The following is a 27,385-nucleotide window of genomic DNA, read 5'->3' on the forward strand; positions in this document are numbered from 1 at the left end:
GCCCAGAAACCAAGATTGTGCTTATGGTTACATTTTGGTAAACAGAATCTCCAATGACAAATTCCCCCAACGTGTGTGGGGGTAGGTAATGAAATACCTTAGTCCAGATAGAATTGTATAGGTTTAGCGTGCACCGTATGCCGTGAAGCCACCTCGATGTATCCAAGTCAGGGCCGAATGTCCATGTAAGCGTTTGTGTCTTCATGCGAGAGGTGGAGCTATACTAATTAGATAAGGCATAAGGATGAATTCCTAGTGTTTAAATGCCATTGTGATTTTTCCCTTTGTTCTTATGACATTTACCCGGCCAGCCATGCAATCGGCACATAATTAAAACTAGATGGTATTCATAGAATACGTACCGTGCGCAGTCAACTTGGCGTGAGCCAACTCTTCTCTTTTTGAACGTTTCTTTTTTTTATCCAATATGGCTGCCAGACCACGTGAGCGATGACATCATAAATTTATATTCTCTAAATAATTGTTGCATAGATCATGCTCAATAAATTTCAAACTAATCAGACTAAGCGTTGTCCCTGTCGAATGATGACATCATAATTATGGCACCAATGACGTCATCGTTAACAACACCTATTCCCCATATGGAGTTCTTCACAATGAGCCACGTTTAAATTTTTTAAATGCTGACATGGCACACACTTTACTTTACTGAAATGCAGACACAAATGTTATATTTCCATTAAAAAACGTCGGAATTTCACCAAATCTATTTTGGTCATGTATTTATATACCTCAGCGATTGACAAATCTGAAATCAGAATTGTATTTGAGATCAAAATGACCCCGTGAGGTCGCTCCGTACTTGGTCTGCTCGTGATGTGCAGTGTGATAATTATTTCCATGCCCACACTAGAAGACTCTTCTTCTTCATGCAATAGCAACTTCTAGCTTCCATACCGTACATCCAATCATCTTGAAATTTTGCACACGTGTTACACTTCATTACCTCTACTATAATATAAAGTTTCACGTCGATCAATGAAGCGGTTCAAGAGTTATGGAAAAAAAATTCGTTTAATTATTCATATCTGCCAAACCACGTGACCTATCGCAAATTCCAAAAGGACATTTTAGTAGACTGATATGCTGAACACATGTGTGAAGATTCCCCTCGATAGGATCAAAAATGGGGGAGGAGCTAGGTTTTAAACGTTTATGCTTAAAAACGTCATAACTCCGAAACCATGTGATGCATGACGTCATGCTCACTAACCTTTTTGTTCGACATGGGTATGCAATTCTGCTTGCAAAGATTGGCCTCGATCTGTTCAGTCGTTTACGAGAAAATTGGATTTTAGTTGTTTTTCATTCAAAACAATATGGCGTCCGAACCACGTGACATACGACGTCATTATAATTTTATTTCTGCATCTATTTATACCGAGAAGATGCTCAAGAAATTTCATCCTGATCGGAAAACGTTTTCTACCTGTCGAATTATGACGTCATAACGGCGGCACCTATGACATCATCATTCACATGTATTATTCCTCATGGAGAGTTCTTTGCAATGAGACCTGTCTCAATTATTTCTGTGCAGCGGTTTTTGAGATATAGAGGTGCAAATTTTTTTGTTTTTTTCCAAGATGGCACCCGTACCACGTGACCTGTGATGTCATAATATTCAGTAATATTATACAGGAGGATTCCCTCCTATGGTGAAAATTTCATGTCAATCGGACCCATGGTTGCCGAGAAAATGAATTTTTAAAATGCAGACACGCACGTACGTACGACGTACGGACGGACCCAAATGCTTAAACCTGCCTTTCGCTTCGCGAGCGCAGGGTAATAACATAATCGCCGACAGTACCCAGACACTAAAACCTCGACCAGCCGAATCTTCTCAATGTGCGCCAAGAATGGCCGTGAGGCCACGCCCCGAAGGACGATTGGCAGGGACGATTCGACGGTGCTCGGTTATTGGAGCGAGTGTGACGTCAGAGGGAATTTTCTTGAATGGGAAAACAAAAGGCAGAGCGTCCGTCATTTTGCTCTCTCGCTGCTCTGGCGTTGGTGGAAGCGGACACATACTTTCTCTCTATCGTGCTGGTTTGGTGCAAGCGGTCACGCCATTGTTCTCTCTCTCATTGGGCCTTTGGTGCAAGCGGTCACGCCATTGTTCTCTATCTCCCTGGGCCATCGGAGGAGGAGGGATTTCGGCTGCCTCAAGCGGACTGGCTGGCTGCAGCGTGACTTTGCGCCATCAGGCATTTTCCCACGCAGGGCCTGGGGCCCAGTCGATGACCATCAAGGTTCGAGGGCTGTTTGAGGAGACCAGAGCTGAGTACCGGCCAACGCACCACACCACATTTTATTTTATTGATTTCTCCCTGTGTCTGTATATGGGTCCGAAAGGAGGGTCCTTCATTTAGGAATTTTAGTTTTCCATGCGTTCATTTCTTTGTTGCCTGCATTATTTTCATTAAACCCTTATTTATTGCATTTCTTTGTCGTGCCTGTCTTGTACGTTTATTTGTCCGTGGGTTTGGATAAACCCCTGTCGCGTTTGTCCATGCAGGTAAGGACCTTGGTTTCCCTCCCCCATGCATGCTAAAGAGATAACACTGCCATATTTTGGGGGTATACGCCTTGGAGTTAAAGCTCGGTTGGCCATCCGTTACCCAGGGATCTTAACCCTGGCGACGCGACAATATTAACAGACCCTATGCCTATAACAACTCACATTAGAGCTGCCTGTTGTTGCTAACTGCTGTTTAGGCTGAAGTTGCAGAATTTTTTTCTGTAGTCTTACTTTATCCTCCTTTTTCTGCATCCACCAATGCCATCCTGTTTTAGATCTCAAACCGATGGTGAGCTGGATACAGAATGGGAAGACTCAGTTGATGCACCTCGTTTCTTGAGCAAAAATGGTGCCGTTTGTCCTTCTGATGACTCTCCACCTGGAGAAGAGGGAGAGAGGACAAGTGAACAAGTGAGCGATGGAGAGAACTCTCCGTATGACAATAACTCACCAATTTTGGGAGAACACAGGAGGAATGCGGCCTCCAGTAGGCTTTGCCATGCACAAAGCCAACCAGGTATGACATATCAATATTTCATCTTTTTAATACCTGTTGTTTTTTTGTGTTAGTTTGATTGTCATGCTCTGAAAGATTGCCATTGGGTAATATGAATTATCATTAGATAATACTATGTCATTATATTATAATTAGTTGTTGCTCTTTACTGGCCACTATTATATCACTTTGTGGGGTTGGCCAGAGAAGCTTGGCCCAAGTTTTTCACGATATGGCCTGGGCAGGACTGACATTCGCCTGGGCAGGGCAGGAATTTGGAATTTTGGCCACGGTGCTGGCGATACTCGCCTACTCTTTGCGAAGGACACCATGGGATCTTTAACGTCCACCAACCCATGCTGGCAGACGGGACCCACGGTTTAACGTCCATCTGAGGTACGGCACACACATTGATGAATCGCCCTGCCTGTGAAACACCGAACCACAGTTTATAGGTGGGTCGGGATTCGAACCCAGGCTAGACAGCTTAGAGGTGAGTGTGCATACCTCTAGGCCATCCTGTATTACATTATCATTAGATACTATGGAATAAAAAATTGTCATACGATGAATGGTATAAAGGTTTAAAAGGTATTGCCGAAGGCTAGTTTTGGCATAATGGTTCCTTAGCATATCTGTCAAAATATTTAAATAATTGGCATGCCATTTATTGAAGACCATGGTTCGAATGCAAAAAATGTTGTCTTGCTGGTCATGGCTGGATCTAGGAAATTAATAGAGAGGAAAGGTGGGGTTATATAGGGAAGGCACCTCCAACAAACTGTGGCCCAACCACTTACTCTCCTATTGATGTCCAGAAGCACGTCTCCTACCTTAGTTCCAAACGAGTTTGATTGCAATATATATAAAACCGAGTTTGATTGCTTGCTTGATAGATGTGAGCTCCACCCTTTTACTCAAGAAAATGGGGTGGAGCAGGAGAAAATTTCAGGCAAACGCATTTGCGCAATCCAAGCTCTGTGCCTCTCCTCTCTAAGATGGCATGTGGAATCACTGATTTTATTAGTACTAGTAATATAGATACATCAATGTATTGCGACTAAGGGTCACATATGTACAATGTATGTGGAAATGGCCACTTCATCCTGCTATCACCACATAGGCCGACAAGCTCTGGGTGGGCAGACGATGTAATGGGCATATAATGAGTGTATTTGTGTTTATTAAGCGTGCTGGTTGCATGGTTGTTTATATTACTTGATTATCTTTGATGACCAACTGGTGGATCAACTGGCTGAGATTTTATATTGTCAATGACAATTGCTGGTTCAAATCTTGCCCTTTCTGGAAAAGCAATGGCAAATCCCGAATGTAATCCAATGCTGAATAATCTGCTCGAGCAGCAATATCTTCCTCAGGAGATGAATGGTATCTGGGTCTACTCTGGAACTGATTATGTTCTTTATTAATCTTGTCCACCCTCCACTAAACCCCCTCCTACTCACTACTACCACTCCTACACCCCCCACCCACACAAATCACAAGGGTGGCTCAAACCTGACATCGACTTTGCTTCTAAAAGTCACAGTGCATGATTCCGTTCGAAGTGAAGCATGATTACAAAAATAACGATTCCTTTCGTGCCGACAAGAGAAGATAACCGAGCAGGAAGTTGAGGAAGCGATAAAAGCAATGAAGAGTAGAAAAGCGGGAGGGCCGATGGGAGTTGTGGGAGATATGGTGAAGGCAGCAGGAAGTTGGGGTGTGAAGAGAATGACAGAGATCTGTAATCTGGTGAAAGAAGGCCGCATTCCAGTGGATTGGGAACTGAGTACCCTCGTCCCTCTATACAAGGGGAAAGGTGACCCTCTGGACTGTGGCTCGTATCGAGCGATAAAGTAATTGTAGCATGGAATGAAGGTATTGGAAAGGGTGTTGGAGAGCAGGATAAGGAAGAAAGTGAAGATCGACGAAATGCAGTTTGGATTTATGCCAGGAAGAGGAACGACAGACGCGCTTTTTATTGTGAGGCAGTTGCAGGAGAAGTACATGGAGAAGAGGAAGAAGTTGTTTCTTGGGTTTGTTGATCTGGAGAAAGCATTCGATAGGGTTCCACGTGAAGTAGTGACATGGGCATTGAGGAAGTTAGGAGTGGAGGAATGGTTGAACAGAGTAGTGATGGCAATGTACAAAAGAGCACGAACAGCTGTAAGGACGAAGGACGGGAACAGTGGTGAGTTTGAGGTGAAGGTGGGAGTGCATCAGGGGTCGGTACTAAGTCCACTACTATTTGTAGCTGTGATGGAGGTGCTGGCTCGGAACGTAAAGGAGGATTTACCGTGGGAGTTGTGTATGCAGATGATCTGGTGTTGATTGCAGAAAGTATGGATGGACTGAAGGAGAATATGGAAAAGTGTTAGGAATGTATGGAGACAAAAGGTCTGAAGGTGAATGTTGGAAAAACGAAGGTGATGGCAAGTGGTAAAGCATGTGGTGAGGTGGAAAGAACTGGGAAGTGGCCGTGTGCTGTGTGCAGGAAGGGTGTCGGAGTGAACTCCATTCAATGTACAATGTGCGCTGAGTGGGTTCATCAAAAATATAGTGGTCTGAGAGGGTCATTAACCAGTGTGGCAGCTACATTCAAGTGTAAGGTGTGCAAAGAGGGAGCTGCAGATGGAGGAAATGTTGAGTTGGATCTTGGAGACGGCGTGAAGCTGGAAGGTGTGAAAACATTTTGTTACCTTGGAGACATGCTGAATGGAGAAGGTGGATCAGAATCGGCAATGGTTGCTGGAGTGAGATGTGCATGGAAGAAGTTTCGGGAACTGAGTGGCGTGCTGACGAGGAGGGGAGTGTCGTTGAAGCTGAAGGGAAAAGTGTATGCTGCATGTGTGAGAAGTGTTATGATTTATGGGAGCGAGACTTGGGTAATGAACGTAGAGCAGCAACGAAGGCTGGAAAGGGTGGAAATGTGAATGGTTCGGTGGATGTGTGGAGTATCGTTGAGAGAGAGGAAGCCAAATGATGAATTGCGAAAGATGATGGGAATAGAGCCTGTGATGGATGCTGTGAAGAGAAACAGTTTGAGATGGTTTCGTCATGTGTTGAGGAAGGATGAAAGTGACTGGTTGAGAAGAGTGATGGAAATGAATGTAGAAGGAAGTAGAGGACGGGGACGACCGAGAAAGACTTGGCTAAAGATGGTCGAAGAAGAAATGTGGGCAAGGGGGTTAACAAGGGGAGATCCAGAAAATAGGGCAAAATGGAGAAGATTGTCATGGGGACCGCAAGGCTAACCCCCGCTCTTGCAGGGAAAATGGCCTTAAAATGCCTGTTGTTGTTTTTCGTGCCATCAAGTGCATATGGCTGCCGAGGCAGTTTAATTAGCTGGGGGAGCACAACCCTGGATGGGTCACCACTGACGCAAGAAACTCAAATGGCTCATTTTCCCCAGAGCTGGAACTTATTTTGCCGACCTCAAAAGGGTGACAGACCGAGTAGACCCACCTGGTTTTATTTAACGGCATGACAGGGACCCTAAGAACTCAAGATTTTAAGCCAGCCATCTTAACAATTAAGCCAAACACCAGGCTTACTTTCCTGTATGAAGAACATAAAATAACGTTAATTTTTTTGAGTTTTTTTTTGTACAGGAAGTCGAGACTCGTGTAATAGCTCACAAGAGGGCCAGAAAGCAGTCCTGCCTCGGAATCTTCGAACACTGACAATGAGGACACCATGCTAGAAACATTTGTATAACGACAACATTTGTATAATGACTCATCATGGAACATGTCATAAAGGGAGCGGGAGACAAGAGGGGGAGAGAGAGGGAAGCACAACAACAGTAGGGAACAGGGACATCGGGAGATCTGTGAAAGGGAGAAGGCTGGGGTTGGGTACATGGGATAAACAAGATGGACACCACTAGGAATTTCGGGAAAGAAGGAATCTGAAGGAAGTTGATTTGGGGTGTATTAACGAAGGTAGAAAAGATCATGGTTTTGGAAGGGGGAAGACAAGAGATGGTGGTGAACAGCTGTTTTGAAGTCCTGGAGGGAGGAGAGGGATTGAAAAGAGTGTGGGAATTTGTTCCAAAAGCGTGAGAAAAGAGGAATGAAAGAGTGAAGGTGAACAGAGAGTCTTGATTTTGGAATTGTCACCAGAAGGGGGTTGCTGGCAGATCTTGTGCGTCCTGAAAGAATATTTGTTGTCAAGAGTTATTAAGATCATAAAACTTACCTTTAATACTAATGATGATAAACTTCCCTAATCGAACATGAGTGGTCATATAAAAATAAAAATTACATGAGTGCTTGTAAATTAGGAAGTCATATTGTGTTGTTATTTTTATTTATGGAGATATAATTGTAATCGGACCAGATATTTTAATATTTAATAGCATACATAGTCGTGGCCAAAAATATTGGCACCCTTGCACTTTTTTCAAATAACTCACAATTTTCTCTAACAATACTGTTATGAATTTGGTAGAGCAATATGTAGAGCAGAGTAGATCTGAGTAGGTAAAATGCTCCGGGATGTCGCGATAGCTAGAACCCACGATGTACCTTCAAGTTAGTATGTGTAGGCGTATGCCGGGATAATTGCGTATATATTTCCTGTACGGGGACAGTAAGTGCTAAGTAGTTAGGGCGATAAGGGTAACTTTGTGTGTTTTCCCACCCCTGTGGTCAATCCAATGTCCCTTTTGGCACCGCACCTAGACAGTAGGAATTCATGCCCCTAGCGCACCTACATTAATTAATTCCCTTCCCTTTCACATCAATGAAACAACACCGACCAAAACGCACCCTGCTGAGACACGATGAGAAGGGGGTGGATCTTTTGACGCCATGGGGAAGGGCGGACGAATGGACGTCACGAGAGGGCGTGACGGGGCATGAGGGAAGTGACGACACGAAGGAGAAGAAGAGGAGTTCGGAGTTGGACACGAGGCAGAGCAGACGCCATTTGGGGGAGCTGAGAGGATTCAGTCGTGATAAGAGTGCACTGGACATTTTTCCCCTCTCGTTCTTTCCTGCCTTTGTTCCCTCCATCTTCCCTGCGATTGGATCGCGTGGGCGGCTGTCGTGCCGAGGTTCGCCCCGTTGGTGGCCGTATTCGTGGCCTCTTGCATACCATCGCCAACCACTCACGATCTCCAAAGCGCCGGGCAGGGACGACAGCCCCAGGAACCGTGGTCCTTCGGACGGGGCGAGCATTTGAGAGTTGCGGGGCGAGAGGACTGGGGCCGGTGAGCGAGTTGCGTCGGGGAGACCACTCCCGCCCACGTGTCAGGGCCTAGCCATCCGAGGCCTGCACTATCTCCACGCCATGCTCCCGAGCGAGCAAAGCTAAGAACGCACCACACACACACACCCTCTTTGTTCATTTCGTCGTCTGCCCTGTGGTTTGCTTAATAACTCTGTTGAGTGGGAGACCTCCATATAGGGGGGTTAGAGCATCATATTTCTTTGTTCTCGGAACCGTTAATAAATCCTTATATTATTTTCTGAATATATTTGAACGCAGTTTCCTGTTGGATTTGAATAGGTAAGGCTGCGGAGCTTTGCTGTGTCCGCCATTCCGCGCGTTTGTGCCCGATTGGAATCCGCTATTGAGTTTGCGCCTCGGGAGTTAAAGCCTCGCAATTGGCCTCCGCAACTGTGGTGTTAATCGCGGTTGCGTGACAAGTGGTGTCAGGAGTGTAGGATTCGAACCCGTCGGATAAATTTTTTTTGTCCACGGCGAGACATCGACACGGTCGGGCGTACATTGCGCCCGATATTCGAACGCAAAATTTTTATAAGCGAGGCGGAGAAATTTGTATAGTCAATTGGACATACGGAGCACGATATCGCGTCTTCGTCAAATTTAAATTGTGTTACTGGAAGTATTAAAATAAATACGCGCGCGGGAAACGATCCTCCGGAAGGCGGATGTCGGAGATTGACGAAATGGAGGTACACAGCGAGGCCTCCGTCAGCGTCGGGAGTGAGCCGGAAATAGGGGATTTAGATGTAGAGGTGAGCCTTGGAACCTCCCCCGTCCCGAGTACCAACCTACTCCCCTCCCCTATCGGGGAGTCGGGAGCAGTAGGAGCGGCCCCGACAACCGACCAGATGTTGGGTCAATTGCTTAGGAAAATGGAAGGGATGGAAAAGAACAGTGAGCGAAACCTTGCAGAAATTTGGGGAATAAATGACAAAATTGATGGGCTGGAAAATAAAATGAGTAATGAGATGGGAGAAATGAAAAGTGGGTTGGAAAATAAAATGGAGGGAATGAGTAAGGAGATGGGAGAAATGAAAAACAAAATGGAGTCCCAGGGGAATGAATGGAGGGAAGGAATGAAGGATATGAGCGACCAAATTAATGGATTAAAAGGGGAAATGAATGCTCAGAACGAGCAATTGGAGAACAAAATTAATGCCCAAACCAATAACATGGAGGGGCAAATGGATAGATTAAAGGAGGGTTTGAAAGAACAGATCGAAGGGATGGACAGCAAAATTGAGGGATTGGAGGGAAAAGTGAATGAACGAATGAATGAACAAATGAAGGAAAGGAATGAAAAATTGGAAGGAAAAATTGGGGAAATGGCACAACAGCTGGGGAAACGAATTGATGGCATCGAAGGGAGTGTGCAAAACCAAATTACGGGCAGACTGGGGGAATTGGAGGATAAAGTAGAAACGAGAAGGGGGGCGATGGAAAAAGCCATAGGGGTGGCAAGTGAATCGATACGGACAGAATTAATGTCAAAAATAGAGGAGGGCGTGACCCAGGCTGTCCGAAAGGGGGAAGCGTTGGAGGGTCGAATTGATAAAGCAAATGGGGACCTGGAAAGCTATCGGGGCCGGGTGGATGCCAGAATGCTACGGCAGAGTGAGGAATGGGGACTGCTCAACCAACAGGGGGGCAAATTGGCCGAGGAGGTGAAAGGGTTGGAAACCTGCATAAAAGAGCAGGAGCAAGGGTTAATTGAGAAAGGCCTGTGGGGGCCGCAAATGGATAATGAAAGGGTGAGTGATTTTATGCAGGAGCGACTGGAGACCTGGGACAATACCATCAAGGAGGAGGTTGGTCGGGTTCAAGAGAGCCTGAGGGAAGAGGTGAGTAGGTCGGTTAAACATCTTCAGGATCAGATTAAGATGACCCAGGAGACCCTCACCACGAGCCACATTTGGACACCAGAGGCTCCGAAACGGAATACCCAGTTGGGGGGGGGGGGGGTGTTTTGGCCCCAGACTGGATTTGGACAGAGAGGAATCGGGGAATAGAGTCTCTGGAAAAACAATCCCCCTCATACATTTTGACGGATCAGGGAGCCTCGAGGCTTTCCTGACACAATTTGAGTGCGTGTCTCAGCTCAATGGTTGGGGAGAGCGGGAGCGCATGGGGAATCTGGTGGCGACACTGCGTGGGTCAGCCGCAGACGTGTTAAACGTAGTCCCAGAGGGAATATTGACCAGCAAGGCCATCTGTGAGGCCTTGAATCACAGGTACGGGACAGGCGCAAGGTGCGACCTGGTCAGGGCACAGCTGCTGCATCGCAGGCAAAAGCCTAACGAGACGTTGCATGAGCTGGCCCAGGATATATACCAATCTGTGAGGATAGCATACAGGGACCTACCAGCACAGGCGTGGGACAAGCTGGCGATAGAAAAATTTATGGCGGCTCTTCCTGATCCCGAGGTCCGGACGGTGGTGGAGTTACAGGACCCACCCACGGTGCACTGGGCGGTGGAATGCGTGGCGAGACTGACCTTTTTGAGAAGGTCGAACCGCGCCTCGGAGAGGGCACCTGTGACGGTACGGCAGGCCGAGGTGCGGGATCAGGAAAAGCCAGAGGATGACATAGGGCGAATGTTAAGGGGAATCAGCCGCCAGCTGACAAATTTGACCGGGGGCAAATTTGCAGGGAGCGAGTCACGACAGTTTGGTCCAGGTTTGCCATCGGGACGGCCTGATTTTTAACTGGCTGGGCCGGGAGAAAGGGGCGCTCCGCCTGGCTACTGGTGGGGTCCGTTCTTGGGGATTTGTTTTAGATGTGGGAGAAGAGGGCACAGTCAGAGGAATTGTCGGCAACCATATGGGCCCCCACCTCCTGACAGGCTTCGCAGCCCAGAAAGGAGGGGGCCCCCAGTAGGTCCACAGGTGCCAGACAGAGGACCACCACCTCGGCCTGGGCCAATAGCAATAGAGTGTGCGGCAAACTAGAACGAGCCGAGCATATGGGCCATGCTTGGCTGGCATGTGTATGGCAAAGCATCTTTCATTGGTGAGGTTAGTGAAATGTGAAAAATGTTTGGCATGGGTAATCTGTGGGTTAGATGTAAATTTAAGGGTGAATTTTGTGAAGAGAAATGGTGGACACTGTACAGTGATGCCATTATTGATCCAGGTGTGCAGACCAAAGTGTTGGAGGCTGTGATGAAATTAATAGGGTAGCAAGACACAGCTTTCAACTGGTTGCGGGGGCAACTGTGCTGATATTTGGGACGCGGGATGATGGGGATGCAGTTGTGTGGTCTTTGGGTCAACGTGGTGCTGTGCGTGTCCGAGGTGTGTGAACCATGTCTTCTGGGTGGGTCTCCTGGTGGAGCATGGCTGTTGACTGGACCTTGGTATGGTCAAGTGTGGGTGAGCACTGGGGGGGCTGCAGTTCTGTAGTCGGACTGGGGGATGATGGGGAGGTGCAGGGGACATGGCTGTAGGGATGCCACGCATTGCGACCGTGCCCCCCAGGGCCGAGGTTGTGTGTGCGGTAGTGTGTGTTGTGGCAGCAAGTGCTCACCACATTGGCCAGCTGGGGCTGGTGCAGCTGTGTTCCTCGCAGAGGGGCCAAAGGATGGATGGTGGGTCGCACCCTTATGGACACTCATGGACCATGTTGGCGTTTTGACTGCTCACCTTGTCCCGATGACCCTTGCACGGTAGAGAGGTGCAGAGCTGTCGTGGCCACAGGTAGTTGTGTAGTGATGATCACCGTCGGATGCGGATCCACATACCTGCCAGTGTAGTGGGGACAAAAGAGAAATTTGGGAGTATTTGGTAGGCCCAGTGTGAAATTTTGGGATTTTGAGGGTGGATGACACTCTTGGACCCGACCAACCTGCAACTACCTGCACTTGAGGTGAGTGTTTTGAGGAGTACTGTCCCAGGCTTCAGGACTTGCTTTGGAAATTGGGGACATGTAATTTGGAGTTGGGAGGTGGGTGAGAGTGATGACATGGCCGGTGAGGGGATGGAATGGGGGCCACACAGTGTCTAGTGGGTGGTGTATGTTTTTGTGTTGTGGTTATGTGTTTTGATGTGGTCGTGAGGTTGGAAAAATATGAGCGAGTGGTGATTATTGAGTTTTGAAATGTGTTTTGGAAATGGAAATGTGTAATGATTCAATGATCTGAACTGTGAATGGGATTTCACATGTAGCAGGCCATGGCAAACTTTGAAACACCTTTTGTACTACCATCATCTATGGAATTGTGCTGAGTTGTGTGGAGAATTGAATGGCAGCGGGGGAGGAAGTGTGTTTTGGGGTCTTGTGGGTGGGGAAGGTGTGTGTGTCCGCAGGTACAGAGCAAGCTCTGAGGAGCGATGCCTGCGGGCCCCCCTCTGCGGCAATTACCCCTGGCAGCCGGTGGTAACTGGAAATTGGAGCTCGTCGGTGGAGGGTCTGGTTGGGCGCCGCGGGGTGAGGAAGTCCCCCGGTGAACCATGTTGCTGCGCGGAAGCAGGAGGCAAGGGAGCCTGGTGTGTGGAGACCCTCACCGGCGAGGTAACGGCGGAAAGGGGCTGTTGGGCTGTCACGGGGCCAAGAGGTAAAGGGGGGGGGGGGCAATGAACTTGTAAGTCGGTTGACTTGGTTTTGGGATTGCGGGCACCACAGCCTGATGCGCCCCCACCATCTTTTTGTGCGGTACCTCCCCGCTGCCTAGTTGAGGAATGCACACACACGCGAATGACATCAATGCCATGGTCCTGCAGGGGGGTGTATTGGAATAAGTGCTTTGTTGACTTTCGAAATGCCTTGATGATTTTTGGAATGTAATGATGAGTTTTGGAATGAGGATGAGTGGTTAAGGGGTCTGTGTTGCATGAATGTGGGCGAAATCCACCGAGCCATGCCACTCACCTGCAACATCTGGACAGGGCCCATGGAAATTTAGGGGGGTGCATTAGGATGGCCCCACAGGTAAGGTTGTGTCTTGTGGCATCCACCGGGGGGACGCGGTCTGTAGACCGGGGTATGTACAAAGGTTAGAGTTTTGAGTTTTTGGAAAGATGGTTAAGTTTGTGGATAAGGTAGGAGTTTTGGTGTGTTGTTTGTTTCCTCCCTCCACAGGAACAATGAAGAAAATGTACATACTTGCATGATGGTTAAGGGGTTTAGCATGTTAAGGAAGTGTAGGTAGGTAGTCCGACTCACTTCCTACAGCCCTTCCTGATTTATTTCATAGGTTAATTAAGTGTGTGACAGTAAGTGTTAAGGCTGGAATGGTAGCGCCTGCGGTGAACCTTGCAGGAGCTACGGTTCCAGGGGGGGGGGGGGGGGGCTGTGTTATGAATTTGGTATCTACTTATATTGCTCTAGAGCAATATGTAGAGCAGAGTAGATCTGAGTAGGTAAAATGCTCCGGGATGTCGCGATAGCTAGAACCCATTATGTACCTTTAAGTTAGTATGTGTAGGCGTATGCCGGGATAATTGCGTATATATTTCCTGTACGGGGACAGGAAGTGCTAAGTAGTTAGGGCGATAAGGGTAACTTTGTGTGTTTTCCCACCCCTGTGGTCAATCCAATGTCCCTTTTGGCACCGCACCTAGACAGTAGGAATTCATGCCCCTAGCGCACCTACATTAATTAATTCCCTTCCCTTTCACATCAATGAAACAACACCGACCAAAACGCACCCTGCTGAGACACGATGAGAAGGGGGTGGATCTTTTGACGTCATGGGGAAGGGCGGACGAATGGACGTCACGAGAGGGCGTGACGGGGCGTGAGGGAAGTGACGACACGAAGGAGAAGAAGAGGAGTTCGGAGTTGGATACGAGGCAGAGCAGACGCCATTTGGGGGAGCTGAGAGGATTCAGTCGTGATAAGAGTGCACTGGACATTTCTCCCCTCTCGTTCTTTCCTGCCTTTGTTCCCTCCATCTTCCCTGTGATTGGATCGCGTGGGCGGCTGTCATGCCGAGGTTCGCCCCATTGTTGGCCATATTCGTGGCCTCTTGCATACCATCGCCAACCACTTACGATCTCCAAAGCGCCGGGCAGGGACGACAGCCCCAGGAACCGTGGTCCTTCGGACGGGGCGAGCGTTTGAGAGTTGCGGGGCGAGAGGACTGGGGCCGGCGAGCGAGTCGCGTCGGGGAGACCACTCCCGCCCACGTGTCAGGGCCTAGCCATCCGAGGCCTGCACTATCTCCACGCCACGCTCCCGAGCGAGCAAAGCTAAGAACGCACCACACACACACACCCTCTTTGTTCATTTCGTCGTCTGCCCTGTGGTTTGTTTAATAACTCTGTTGAGTGGGAGTACTCCATATAGGGGGTTTAGAGCATCATATTTCTTTGTTCTCGGAACCGTTAATAAATCCTTATATTATTTTCTGAATATATCTGAACGCAGTTTCCTGTTGGATTTGAATACGTAAGGCTGCGGAGCTTTGCTGTGTCCGCCATTCCGCGCGTTTGTGCCCGATTGGAATCCGCTATTGAGTTTGCGCCTCGGGAGTTAAAAGCCTCGCAATTGGCTTCCGCAACTGTGGTGTTAATCGCGGTTGCGTGACAATACGTTGAAATTGACGAAAGTATTTGGTCTCCACAATTCTTTATTTCACTGTTAATATTACAGAACCTTTGTTGTTGATTTAAAACTCAACATATCCTTTTAAATCAGAAAATAAAAAGAAATGGCATTGAAAAAATTATTGACACCCGAGACTTAATATTGCGTAGAACGGCCTTTGGACAAAATAACTGCAGTCAAGCGCTTCCTATAGCCATGAATGAGCTTCCTACACCTCTCCACTGGCAGTTTGACCCACTCTTCTTGTGCAAACTGCTCCAGTTCTCCAGGATTTTAAGGGTGCCTTCTCCCAACTGCTGTTTTCAGATCTCCCCACAGGTGTTCAATGGGATTTAGATCTGGACTCGTTGCTGGCCACTTCAGAACAGTCCAGTGTTTTCTCTTGAACCATTCCTGGGTGCTTTTTGAAGTGTGTTTGGGGGTCATTGTCCTGCTGCAAGACCCATGCCCTTCGACGGATACCCAGCTTTCTGACACTGGGTTCAACATTGCACTCCAAAATGCGTTGGTAATCTCCTGATTTAATGATGTCATGCACACATTCAAAGTGCCCAGTGCCAGAGGCAACACAGCAACCCCAAAACATCACTGAACCTCCTCCATGTTTGACTGTAGGGAAGGTATTACTTTCTTTGAAGGCTTCATTTTGTTTTCTGTAAACATAGAGAAGATGTGCTCTACCAAAAAGCTCTAATTTGGTCTCATCTGTCCACAATACATTCTCCCACAAGGATTTGGCTTGTTCAGGTGTGTTTTGGAAAACTCCAGTTGGGCTTTCTCAGCAGTGGGGTCCTCCTGGGTCTCCTACCATAGATCCCCCCTTTCATTGAGTTGGCGACGGATGGTGCAGGTTGAAACTGTCGTACCCTGTGTCTGAAGGTCAGCTTGAATCTGTTTGGCAGTTGATCGAGGTGCTTTCTCCACCATTCGAACAATCTGTCGCTGCAATATTCAATCGAGTTTTCTCTTGCGGCCACATCCAGGGAGGTTGGCTGCAGTACCATGGGCCTTAAACTTCCTGATAACATTGCATACGGTGGACACAGGAACATCAAGGTCAATGGAGATGGACTTGTAGCCTTGAGATTGGCCATGCTTGGCTACAATCTTGTGTCTGACCTCTTCAGACAATTCTCTGGGTTTCTTTATGTTCTCCATGCTCATTATGGTACACACAGTGACACAAATCAGCAGAATGAGTTTTTTTCTTTATTCAAACTGGTTGAATGAGTGATTTTTATATTGCAGGCACCTGCAACTCACCACAGGTGAATTCAAATCCAAAGTAAAGGAGAAACACCTGCTTGAAATCTAATTGTTTCTAACAACTTCTAAAAGGTGCCAATGATATTGTCCGTGCCATTTTAATATTTCTGTGTGGAATAAGCTACGATTTATTAATTTTTTTCAGCTTTTTTGTTTTGTTCCACTGCAAACAAAAGAAATGCTTATGTGGATACCAAAATATATTTTTTATTTCAACAATTTTCTGGAAGGAATGGTTGATTATTTGAAAAAAGTGCAAGGGTGCCATTAATTTTGGCCACAGCTGTATATGCAAATGCATTTCCAGATGAACCAATTGTTCTGGATGTGTTTTAAAAAAAATTTACGTTATTTTCCTGCAGGGTCTGCTTCACGTAAAACGGGAGTTGTTTTACCACAGAGGCACAGACACATGGCAGAGTGGCTGCTTTCCGCTTCTGAGAAGCACTTGACAGAAAGAGGGCCAGAAAGCAGTCCTGCCTCGGAATCTTCGAACACTGACAATGAGGATACCATGCTAGAAACATTTGTATAACGACAAATTAACAATCACGTCTTACTCAACAAATTAACGTTCATGTCTTATTCACATGTGGTTTAAAATCTTTCATTAAATGGAAAATGTTTTAATTCTTGATATGTGTTTTGCTGGTGTTGTTGAATCAGAATGCCTGCAGATAACCTCTTCACCTGCAATGTAATTGTGGCTAGTTACCTACTTATTAAATAAGGGACACAAGCATATCATTATATTGACAGTTTTAGCTTCGTCGTGCATGAAGAGCTACATTGGGGCCATCTACACATTATGCATGCAAAATGGCAGATTTATTGATCCTCCCCCCAATATATTTCCACGTGTAATGTAATATGTATATGAACCCTGAAAGCCTTAAGCGATGGAGCAAGATATAAAATTTTTGATCGTTTAAAGCCACTCCTTCTTAAACAAAATTAAGTATAAAGAGCAAGTACAAATCCCTTGCATGCAAAAGCCCAAATATATTGTCGCGCGAATCCCTCCGGTTAATACCGTGGGCTCGCGGATGGCCAAACGGACTTAAATAGAGGCGACGATCAATTACGGATTTGGCTGTGCTAGCATGGGAGGAATAAGCGGCGAGCTCTTACCTGATGCTCCGACAGCAGCCCTCGATCCTGTAGGGAATGAACTCAAACGAACACAGGAGTAAAATGTACAAAAATAAACGATTTATTATGCGGAACCAGAGAACAATGAAACGCGCCGCCAAATAACTATGGTTCCTAAACTGGGATCCCGCACACCTCACTTCAACAACAGCACAGAGGAATGAATTAAATAAAGAAACCATTGTGTGCGCGTTGGTGGGTGCGAGCTTATCTGTCTGGCAGTGTAGCGTTGTCAGGAATCGTCCAGCTCCAATGTTGGTGCGAAGCAGGCCTCCGTCCGCCTCGTTCACGCTCCGCAAGGCCACGAGCCACCCGCTCAGCGGCACGCCTCACCCGCCCGCTCATCAGTCATACGCGAGGTCCCGTTTGCTCGTAGCCACAAGCCTCGCTCCAAGCACCAAGAATCGCTCCAAGCACCAAGCACTGCTCCAAGCACCAAGTACCACTCCAAGCACCAAGAGCACCAAGATCAAGGGCACACAAATAACCCAGGGAAGACGATGGAAAAAAGCGCAGGGAATACGACGACGACCACCAGGGAAGAACGCAGGGAAGAACGCAGGGAAAAAGAACCCAGATTGCCCCGAGCGAGTCGTTTTGTCCCCCATGGTCTGACGTCAGCTCTCTCGCGTTACCAATCAGTCCCTCGCTTCTTCGTGGTTTTTCCCGCCTTCTCACGTCACCAGCCCTTCCCCTCCAATCAGCGACCTGCTTCTAAGTCGTGGTTTTGCGCCTTCTGCACTGATTGGCCTAGTGTTCGCGCCTTCCGCACTGATTGGCCGAAGTGTCCACGGTCGGTGGCCAATCAATGTGCCACTTCCTTCCACCTTCCTTTCACCAATCAGTGGCCAGCTTCGCACCCCAACCAATTGCACGTTCCCAGGACGTGGTTCCAGCCTGCCTGGCACGATGTTTGATGCCCATGGTGGCGTACTACGTGGCTGCTGCCTGTTGCTCTTCCAAAGTCATTGTGGTGGAGGGGAATTAATTAATGTGTGCACTAATGGATCTATCTAAGTGTCTATAGGATGTATTGCCATAAGGGACACTGGGTTTCTCACAGAGGGAACGACATACGAGGGAATTTTACCCATAATCCCTGTACTAATTACCACGCCCAGCCCCCTCGTGGCGGGAACACAGATACAACTTATTCTGACATCCGGCTAAACATAGAACTTATTACAGGTAGATTCCCTATCACGACAGTTGAGTACCTACCTATGCAGATGTACCTGGATCTAGATATTCCTCTATCCCTAATTCATAACAATATATTGCAAGTACAAATCCCTTGCATGCAAAAGCCCAAATATATATTGCAAGTACAAATTTCCATTTTTTTGCCAAAGGATGGAAAACCTGTCTTATGCCTAAAGTGACCACACAATATGAAAGGTTGTAATATATATTCATGAAATGAACATTACAGCTGACCTGGTATGGGTGGCCATGACATGTCTTAATGCAGTGATTTTTTTTCATTAAAATGTGTGCTCACTTATGGCACGTTTCGGTGTATTCCGTTGTCATTTTACGCAAACGTAGTTTCTCCTGCACTAAAGTTTTAAATGAAATGAAAATGTTTCCCTCGCCATCTTTAATTTAGCACAGCATTAGTGTGCCTGCCTTTATTATTTAACAAGGGACCAATAATTCAAGCAGTAATTGAACGAATATTTCACTGTTGGTCTGTGCTGGCGAACATGCCAGAAAATATGAGTTGAATTTTGATCCAAACATCTTTTGATCCTTTCTGAGCCGCAAATATTTCTTTCCCATGGAGGAGAAATCATGGCAAATGTAATTTGGGATTTAAATTAGCATTGACCAATCGGACCAATTTGAACTCTGCCCCTGTTAGGTCCAGTTGTTGCAAAAGCATCACCTTAAAAGTAAACACTTCTTATTTTGGTGGAGGAGTGGGGTTGCGTTTTGTGTTTTGCGACGAGTAGGCGAGTTATCTCCGGCACCCTGAACAAATTCCCACCATGATTTCTGGGAAGGCGATGGCAAATTACCCAGCACACCTGCCAATGCTCTGTAAAGAGTGAGGATGATGATGGTCTTGAGAAAATATCAATTCAAGTTTTTTAATCTTCCTAAAATTTCCTTGTACATTTTCAGGTAACTCTGACATAATTACGATCATAATTCACTTTCACACCTTTCACTTAATATTTGTCCTGTTACTTCACAAATTGCTCAAATACTTAATGTGTAGAGTATTTATTGTAAATATATTGTTTTTCAATTGTTTATTGAAGGTAAAACTTTATACTACTTTGGTTGTTTTCCATGATAAAGTTTGTTTTCATTACAATACTGCAATTTATCACACGTAATTTTGACTCGCATGTTCACCTCTGATTATACCAGAGTTGGTGACTCGTACTCGATTTTTCAACAACGAAATTTGACTTAAGACTCGGACTTGGTGTCTGGGGACTTGGGACTTGGGACTTACCTGCGACTTGAGTTTACAATGACTAGTTGATAATGCTCAGAAAATAATTGTTGAATGAACATTTAATTAAAATGGGGTTTAAAAGAAATGCTAAATAATTTTCAGTCTTTGGCGTGGACGGTTCGGTCAATGATGACATGTACCTTGTATGTGTACATGTGCAGCACACCAAGCACATTCAAGCAGCAAGCACCAGACTTGTATAAAAATTTCGATTTTTTTTTTCTACTTTGAGATTATGGTGTATTAGCAGGAGTACTCGGCATTGCCGGTGATGTTCTAATCCTTATGGCATTTTGAAGAAATCAATTTTTTTAATTTTTCTATTTTTTATTTGTGCCTAAAAACTCCCCTACCTACACCCAACAAGGAAAAATTATACACTGAATATGATATTACACATACACACAAGATTACCTTTCGCATGGCTACAAAGGTTCAAGCATGATAAAGCGTTTTTTTTAATCCAAAAAATAAGATTATTTATTTATTTCATGATAAAGCAAATTTATTTATTTTTGCCCAAAATAGTCCCAGCACTCACTAATGAACCTCTGAAAGTTTGACGGAGATCCGTTCAGCCATCTCTGAGAAAAATGGCGACAAACATACACACACACATGGACAGACAGACAGACAGACAAACGTCTCTCTTATAGTATAAATTATGTGAAGATCTGTGACAAAAAATCTCAATTTAACCCATTTTAAATTCAGACTGGAACACAACAAAATGCGAAAAACCCAAGGGTGTGAATACTTTTTGAAGTCAACTGTAAAAGTGGGAAAACAAAAGTTTCACTTTAAAAAGTTAATATTACGATGGAAATTCTCCACATAGAAGAATGGTTAAACATGGAATTATCTGAAAATATGACAAAGCTCTGTCAATGTCCATGACTTTTTCACATTGGGCCACAGACATACTGATCAATGTAGTAATTTTACCATCTCTTGTTTCCATGCACTTAAATGTTGACTGAATATATTAGGGCTGTAATTATTTTTGACAGAGACGTCTTTTTTTTTGTTTTTTCTTTTTTTGTATACAAGATCGAGGCTCGTGAAATTGTTAAGTTAAGAGCGTGAAATTGTTAAGTTAAGTCTTATTGTTAAGAGCGGCTGTATGGGTTGCATTTGCTGTAAGTATTGGATGAGTATATTTGGATTTTCTGAGTGTAAAGGAATGGATTTTTTTATGAATGATCCCTCAACACCAAATAAAAAAGAAGCCACAGAAGAATGAAATGTGTAGTTCACTCTTCATGTTGAGATGACAACCTTTTGAAAATAAAACAGAGGAAATGTTCATGACTACCATGATTACGTGTGATTCTATCATACCAAGCCTACAATCGACAGATCCCTCTGCCGAACAATTCCAAATCAGATCCCACCGCATGCAGTCCCAGAAACATGTCAAACAGCAACAACTTCCGTTTCGGGTTTCTCCCAAAATTATCAATTTTGGAAACGAGGCTCACAGAGGGGCCTGTTCATAAATTACATGCAGAGAGCAAAGACATCAGTGTATTTGAACACTAGCAGGAGTACCTGTTGCCGGGGGTGGGGGGGGGGGGCAAGGATGGGGAAGCAGGAGTTTGAAATACCCTCTGCCACCTTCACCAGGTGGCACTACACGGTGCACGTTTACATAGAGGATTTACGCCTATTCTCTCCCGGTCCCCCACTCCTCCGAACGAGGCCGCGGCCAAATATATGCTACCCCCAGACAAAGTTATATTTGTATTTGTACCCCGAGTAAAGTATAAAAGTGTTTATAGCTGGAGTACCCATCGTTGTTCAAGCAAAAATGAACATTAACATCTATCTATAATTCCAGTAATCTCTGTACGTTTGTACGTTTGTACGTTTGTCTGTCTGTGACCGCTGTTTCTCGACAACCACGGGTCCGATATACTTTTAACTTGCCAGGTATATTGCTGGGGACCCGAGGATGTGCCTTTTCAAGGTTTCATATTAATCGGACAATTACTTACCGAGCTATGTCCAAAAAACGATTCAACCAATCAGAGAGCAGCGAACGATCGCGTGTGCCGGCGTTGCGAATGGACCAAACCATTCCATGTAAATAGAGGGGGGGGGTTCTGTGGTCGTTGCGAATGGACGAAACCATTTCATGTAAATAGAGGGGGGGGATTGTCACTGTACTCGCAAGCCGTTCGCCGTTCGCTTTGGCGTTGCGAATGGACCAAACCATTTCATGTAAATAGAGGGGGGGGGGGGGATATAATTTTAGATAGATATATAGTACGGGCATATATATAGTACGGGCATGCCCTAGTATTTGAAATGAGGGCAAATATAATGGAAAAGCAATTACATCCAAATCAGAATCCATCACAAATGTCAAATCATCATTTTACCTTTTCGTTGAATATATGCTGGTGAATGTGCCATTCATCGCGTTTCTGAGTCAAGTATGATGACGTTCAGGAAGAAGAAGAAGCCCTACATGGGGGGATGACACGAGGTGGCGGTGCGCACTACTTGCTTGAAATCCTGGAGGAAACTAGTGAGAAAGAGCGGCCTGAATGCGGTTCAATAGATGGAAGAAGGAAGGATCAAAGGAGTTGAGTGCAGTCAGCATGGATTTTGGAAATTTTACTGGAAGGACGTGTGCATTTAACTAGACTAGTTGGCGGAATAGTTAGGTGGGCATCCGCTGTGAGTCTGGGAGGTCGGTGATTTGATTCCTGGTGGAGTCAAACCAAAGACCTTAAAAGGTAAGTGCTGCTTATTTGCTTGATGTTTAGCATTTAAATAGAATAGACAAACAGCCATTATTCAGACTTGATGGGCCTAAATGGCCGCCTCCTGTGCTCTCGTATGGTTTTGATGGGGTCGACGAAAAGCAGACAAAAAAACAGTTCAGTGGAGAAAGACATAACTAATTAGAACGCCACTCGGTAGAGAGAATACATGCTCCAGAATACCATTAATAGGCAGCTAGATCTGGACCAGACCTGAACCAAAATCCTATCGGTTTGTTATTGTCACCCACCCGACCTAGTTTTGTCAAAATCCATCCACAACATTTTGAAATATCACGTTATAATATATCGTTTTTGGTCCTATCACTCAATGATGAAGAATCACTTAAGAAATTTAAAAGAAATCGTATCTGTATTTAGATCTTAACCAAAATCCAATGAATTCTTCCTTGTCATACACCCGGCCTGTCCACAAAGTTTCATCTGAGTCCATCCATAACTTTTTGAGATATCGTGCTATATATCGATATATCGTTTTTTGGCCCTATCTCTCAATGTTGAGGAATCACATAATAAACAAGAAAAAGAGCAATCAGAGATTGCAAACCCTCGCCAGGATGTATTTTCAGTGGGTTTTAAGGCTTTTGTGTTAAAACAAATAAGGCGGCCGAACCATGTGACCGATGACGTCATCATAATTCTTTTCTAAACTAATTTATTCCTAGATTATGCTCAAGAAATTTCATCTTGATTGGATGAAGTTTTGTACTTGTCGAATTATGACATCATAATGGAGGCACCTATGACATCATCATTAACATATTTTATTTCCCATGGAGAGTTCTTTACAATGATCCATGTCTCAATTTTCTCTATTCAGCGCTTTCGGAGATATAGAGGTGCAAAGTTTTTCGGTTTTTCCAAGATGGCGGCTGAACCACGTGACCGATGACGTCATAATAAAAAAATTCTCCGCCAGTTTATGCCGACATGGCGCTCAAGAAATTTTATCTTTAAGGATTAAGTTTTGTACTTGTCGAATTATGATGTCATAATGGAGGCACCTATGACATCATCATTAACATATTTTATTCCACATGGAGAGTTCTTTACAATGAGCCATGTCTCAATTTTTTCTATTGAGCGCTTTCCGAGATATAGAGGTGCAAAAATTTTCGATTTTTCCAATATGGCGGCCGAACCACGTGACCGATGACGTCATGACTATCATTAAATATATATACAGGTGGAGTTGCACCTATGGTGAAAATTTCCTGTCAATCGGACAAACGGTTGCAGAGAAAATCATATTTATTCTGTACGAACAAACAGACAAACAGACAAACAAACGGACACAAATGCAATACCCTTTCCTCTGGCGAGGGGTAATTATCGTATATGGATCCGGATCTTCACCAAAATCGAATGATTTTGTTCTCATCACACACCCATCCTCTCCACCAAATTTCGTCCAAATCCATTCATACCTTTTTGCGTTGCTTCGAAGTGTGCAACGAAGTTGGCAGGAATTTGGCAGCAATGTGAAACTGTTTTACTGCTATATCATTGGGATCGGTCATGAAGAGTTCCAACAGGTACACAGCAAGTGTGGAGTGGCAACACTAAGCTGTCTCACCATGTCGAGCCCACAGTGGTCTCTCACCTCCGAACTCCTCCTCTCTTTCCTTGAAATCGCCACTGCCACATGTTATTGAAGGTTAGGACTTAGGCTGCAACTTTTCCTACTCTGATGCTCTTCCCAAAGGTCAAACCCATGTGAAATAGTGCAGAGGTGCACTGCCTGTCTGCACTATCTTGTCAGATCCACCATCCTTTGTCAAGGCCTCCCTCCCTGCTCTCTCTCCACTTATCATTGCAACAATAAACTCCTCCCTGTCTACAGGCATCGTCCCACCTTCCCTCAAAATTGCTGCTGTTACCCCCATTCTAAAAAAACCTGGACTCAACCCTGACACCCTAAACAACTTCAGACCCATCTCCAACCTACCCTTTCTGTCAAAAGTTTTGGAACGTGCTGTAGCCACTCAACTCAAACATCACCTCTCTGCCAATAACCTGTATGAAACATTCCAATCCGGATTCCGCTCCAACCACAGTACTGAAACTGCTCTCCTCAAAATCACCAACGACCTTCTCCTCTCCTCTGACGCTGGCAACCTCAACATTCTCGTCCTCCTCGACCTCAGCGCTGCCTTTGACACCATCGATCACACCATCCTCCTCACCCGACTTGAATCCACCTTTAACGTTACCGGCACTGCCCTCTCTTGGATTAAATCATACCTCTCTGACAGACGCCAGTTCATCTCCATCAATAACTGCAAATCCCCCACTGCTCCCCTCCCCCAAGGTGTCCCCCAAGGTTCAGTTCTTGGCCCCATCCTCTTCATCCTTTACCTGTCCCCCCTCGGTCACTTAATCCGCCGTCATGGTCTCCAATTCCACTGCTTCGCCGATGACATCCAGCTTTTCATCTCCACCAAGTCCGTCTCCACCGACACCCACTCTATCCTGACAAACTGCATCACTGAAATAAAATCCTGGCTTCAAATCAACTTCCTCAAACTTAACTGTGATAAATCTGAAATAATCATCATTGGCCCAAAAACACTCACAAAATCCACCCATAACTTTGCCCTCAACATCGACGGTATCCCAGTATCCACCTCCCCTCACATCCGGAATCTTGGTGTCATCTTTGACCAAACCCTCTCCTTCGACAAATACACTAAACAGATCACAAAGTCAGTCTTCTTTCACCTGAAAAACATCGCCCGTCTCCGCTCATCCCTCTCCTCCACGGCTGCAGAAACCCTCATCCACGCCTTCATCACCTCCCATCTGGACTACTGCAATAGCCTCCTCTATGGTTCACCCTCAACAATCACCAATAAACTCCAATACATTCAGAACTACGCTGCCCGTCTACTCACCCATTCCCGGACCCGTGACCACATCACCCCCGTCCTTTATAAGTTTCACTGGCTCCCTATCTCCCAGAGAATCCAGTACAAAATCCTCCTCTTGACCTACAAAGCCCTCCATAACCTGGCCCCATCCTACCTGGCTGACCTCCTCTCCAGACACACTCCCACCCGCAACTTCCGCTCTGCTGGTACCAACCTCCTGACCCCCCCCCCCATCCGGACCAAATTCAGATCCTGGGGGGACAGGGCCTTCTCCATCGCTGCTCCCACCCTCTGGAACTCACTACCTCACACCATCAGAGACTCCTCCTCACTCACCACATTCAAAACATCACTAAAGACCCACCTGTTCAACACTGCATTCAACATTCAACCCACAGCATTTAACCCCTGACTATCTCTTCTCCTTCTCCCTCCTTTTGCTTTAAATATTTCCCTATTGATTCTTGTCTTTTTGCAATTGTTGTTTTCATGTATTGTTATGCATTATGTTTTGCACTCTGTCAAAGCGCCTTTGGGCTTCTTGAAAAGCGCTATACAAAATAAATGAATTATTATTATTATTATTATCTCTGCACAGAACTTGCAAAACACCTCTATATGTGTAAATTAACTCATGACAGATGGCATGACCCTTCGGTTACTGGGTTTTCCTATTTGTGTTCTTATCTCAACCCTTGCCTCTTGATTTGTGAAACCCAGATTCACATTCCATGTTATACCAAAGGCACATACATGTTTGTCCATTGTTTACTGAAGCTCTTGTAATTCATGTAAAAAGACACATATCCACCGACCAATGTCTTTGTCCAACAGGTGAATTTTGTCAAAGTTCCACCAAGTTTATTACCAAAACTCCCAGCTTCCACCTCCCAATGGTGCCACCTCCAGCCATGTGCTGCACGCAGAGGAAGAACATGTACATTTTATAATAGTGTGAGAGCACCACCTTGTGTATGGAAACATATACACGAGCAAAAATGAAACATTAAATTAGTAAACATTACATTTGGAATAAAAAGTAATTTGCACTGTGAATCTACTTGACGACTTTCTCGTTTAGATGTTTCATATATGTTTGCATGAGCTTTACATGTGCTGCACACTTCCAAATGCTGGAAACGTCAAATTGACTTCAAAAAGGAAAGGGGGTTGTCGACATATTCCAGAACACCAACAGGGTCCGAGAAATCCATGCCACTGTTTGGATTACTGTCAATATGACGAACGACAGTAATGTTAAAATAGAAACGGGACTCGTTTTTGTTGCTGTTGCTGTCACTTACAGCACTTCCGTGTGTGATCTCTGACCTGGCAGCCTTTTCTTAAAAAAATAGCCACCGGCCCCAGTTTTGGGGTGGATTTTATACCGGTCCCAATTCTGAATCTGATGAACCATACAGAGTGTCGGTGCTGCCGAAGCAGTTTCTTGGCGAGGGATCCCGTATCGTCTTCACAAAGAAAAAATAAAGATCTTCAATGTCCATCGACTACCAGCGGCAGAAGTGTCACCCAGTTTATTGCCCTTTTGAGGCAAGCACACACATCGGTTCAAGTGAAACACCAGGATGACAGTTTAGAGCTGGCCGAGATTCGAACCAAGGCTAGAAAGCTTGGAGACAGAGGAGGCCGAGATTCGAACCAAGGCCAGAAAGCTTAGACCCAGAAGAGGCCGAGATTCGAACCCAGGCTAAAAAGCTTGGAGACAGAGGAGGCCGAGATTCGAACCAAGGCTAGAAAGCTTGGAGACAGAGGAGGCCGAGATTCGAACCCAGGCTAAAAAGCTTGGAGACAGAGGAGGCCGAGATTCGAACCAAGGCTAAAAAGCTTGGAGACAGAGGAGGCCGAGATTCGAACCAAGGCTAGAAAGCTTAGAGCCAAAGGAGGCCGAGATTCGAACCCAGGCTAAAAAGCTTGGAGACAGAGGAGGCCGAGATTCGAACCAAGGCTAGAAAGCTTGGAGACAGAGGAGGCCGAGATTCGAACCAAGG

General features: G+C 45.6%; 1 protein-coding gene across 1 annotated transcript in view; it reads left to right on the plus strand.

Annotated features, from left to right (window-relative positions):
* LOC137426162 (rho GTPase-activating protein 6) overlaps positions 1-21,026 on the plus strand; it is a 226,238-nt gene extending 205,212 nt beyond the window's left edge. The window contains exons 12-13 of the mRNA XM_068114854.2: positions 2,821-3,062; positions 16,455-21,026. Coding sequence (XP_067970955.1) covers positions 2,821-3,062; positions 16,455-16,627 — 415 coding nt within the window. The 3' untranslated portion in view covers positions 16,628-21,026. The remainder of the gene's footprint in view (positions 1-2,820; positions 3,063-16,454) is intronic.
* Positions 21,027-27,385: the final 6,359 nt, after the last annotated feature.

Source organism: Myxine glutinosa, chromosome 1, assembly GCF_964187855.1.
Source record: "Myxine glutinosa chromosome 1, kmMyxGlut1.1, whole genome shotgun sequence".
Taxonomy (NCBI): Eukaryota; Metazoa; Chordata; class Myxini; order Myxiniformes; family Myxinidae; genus Myxine; species Myxine glutinosa.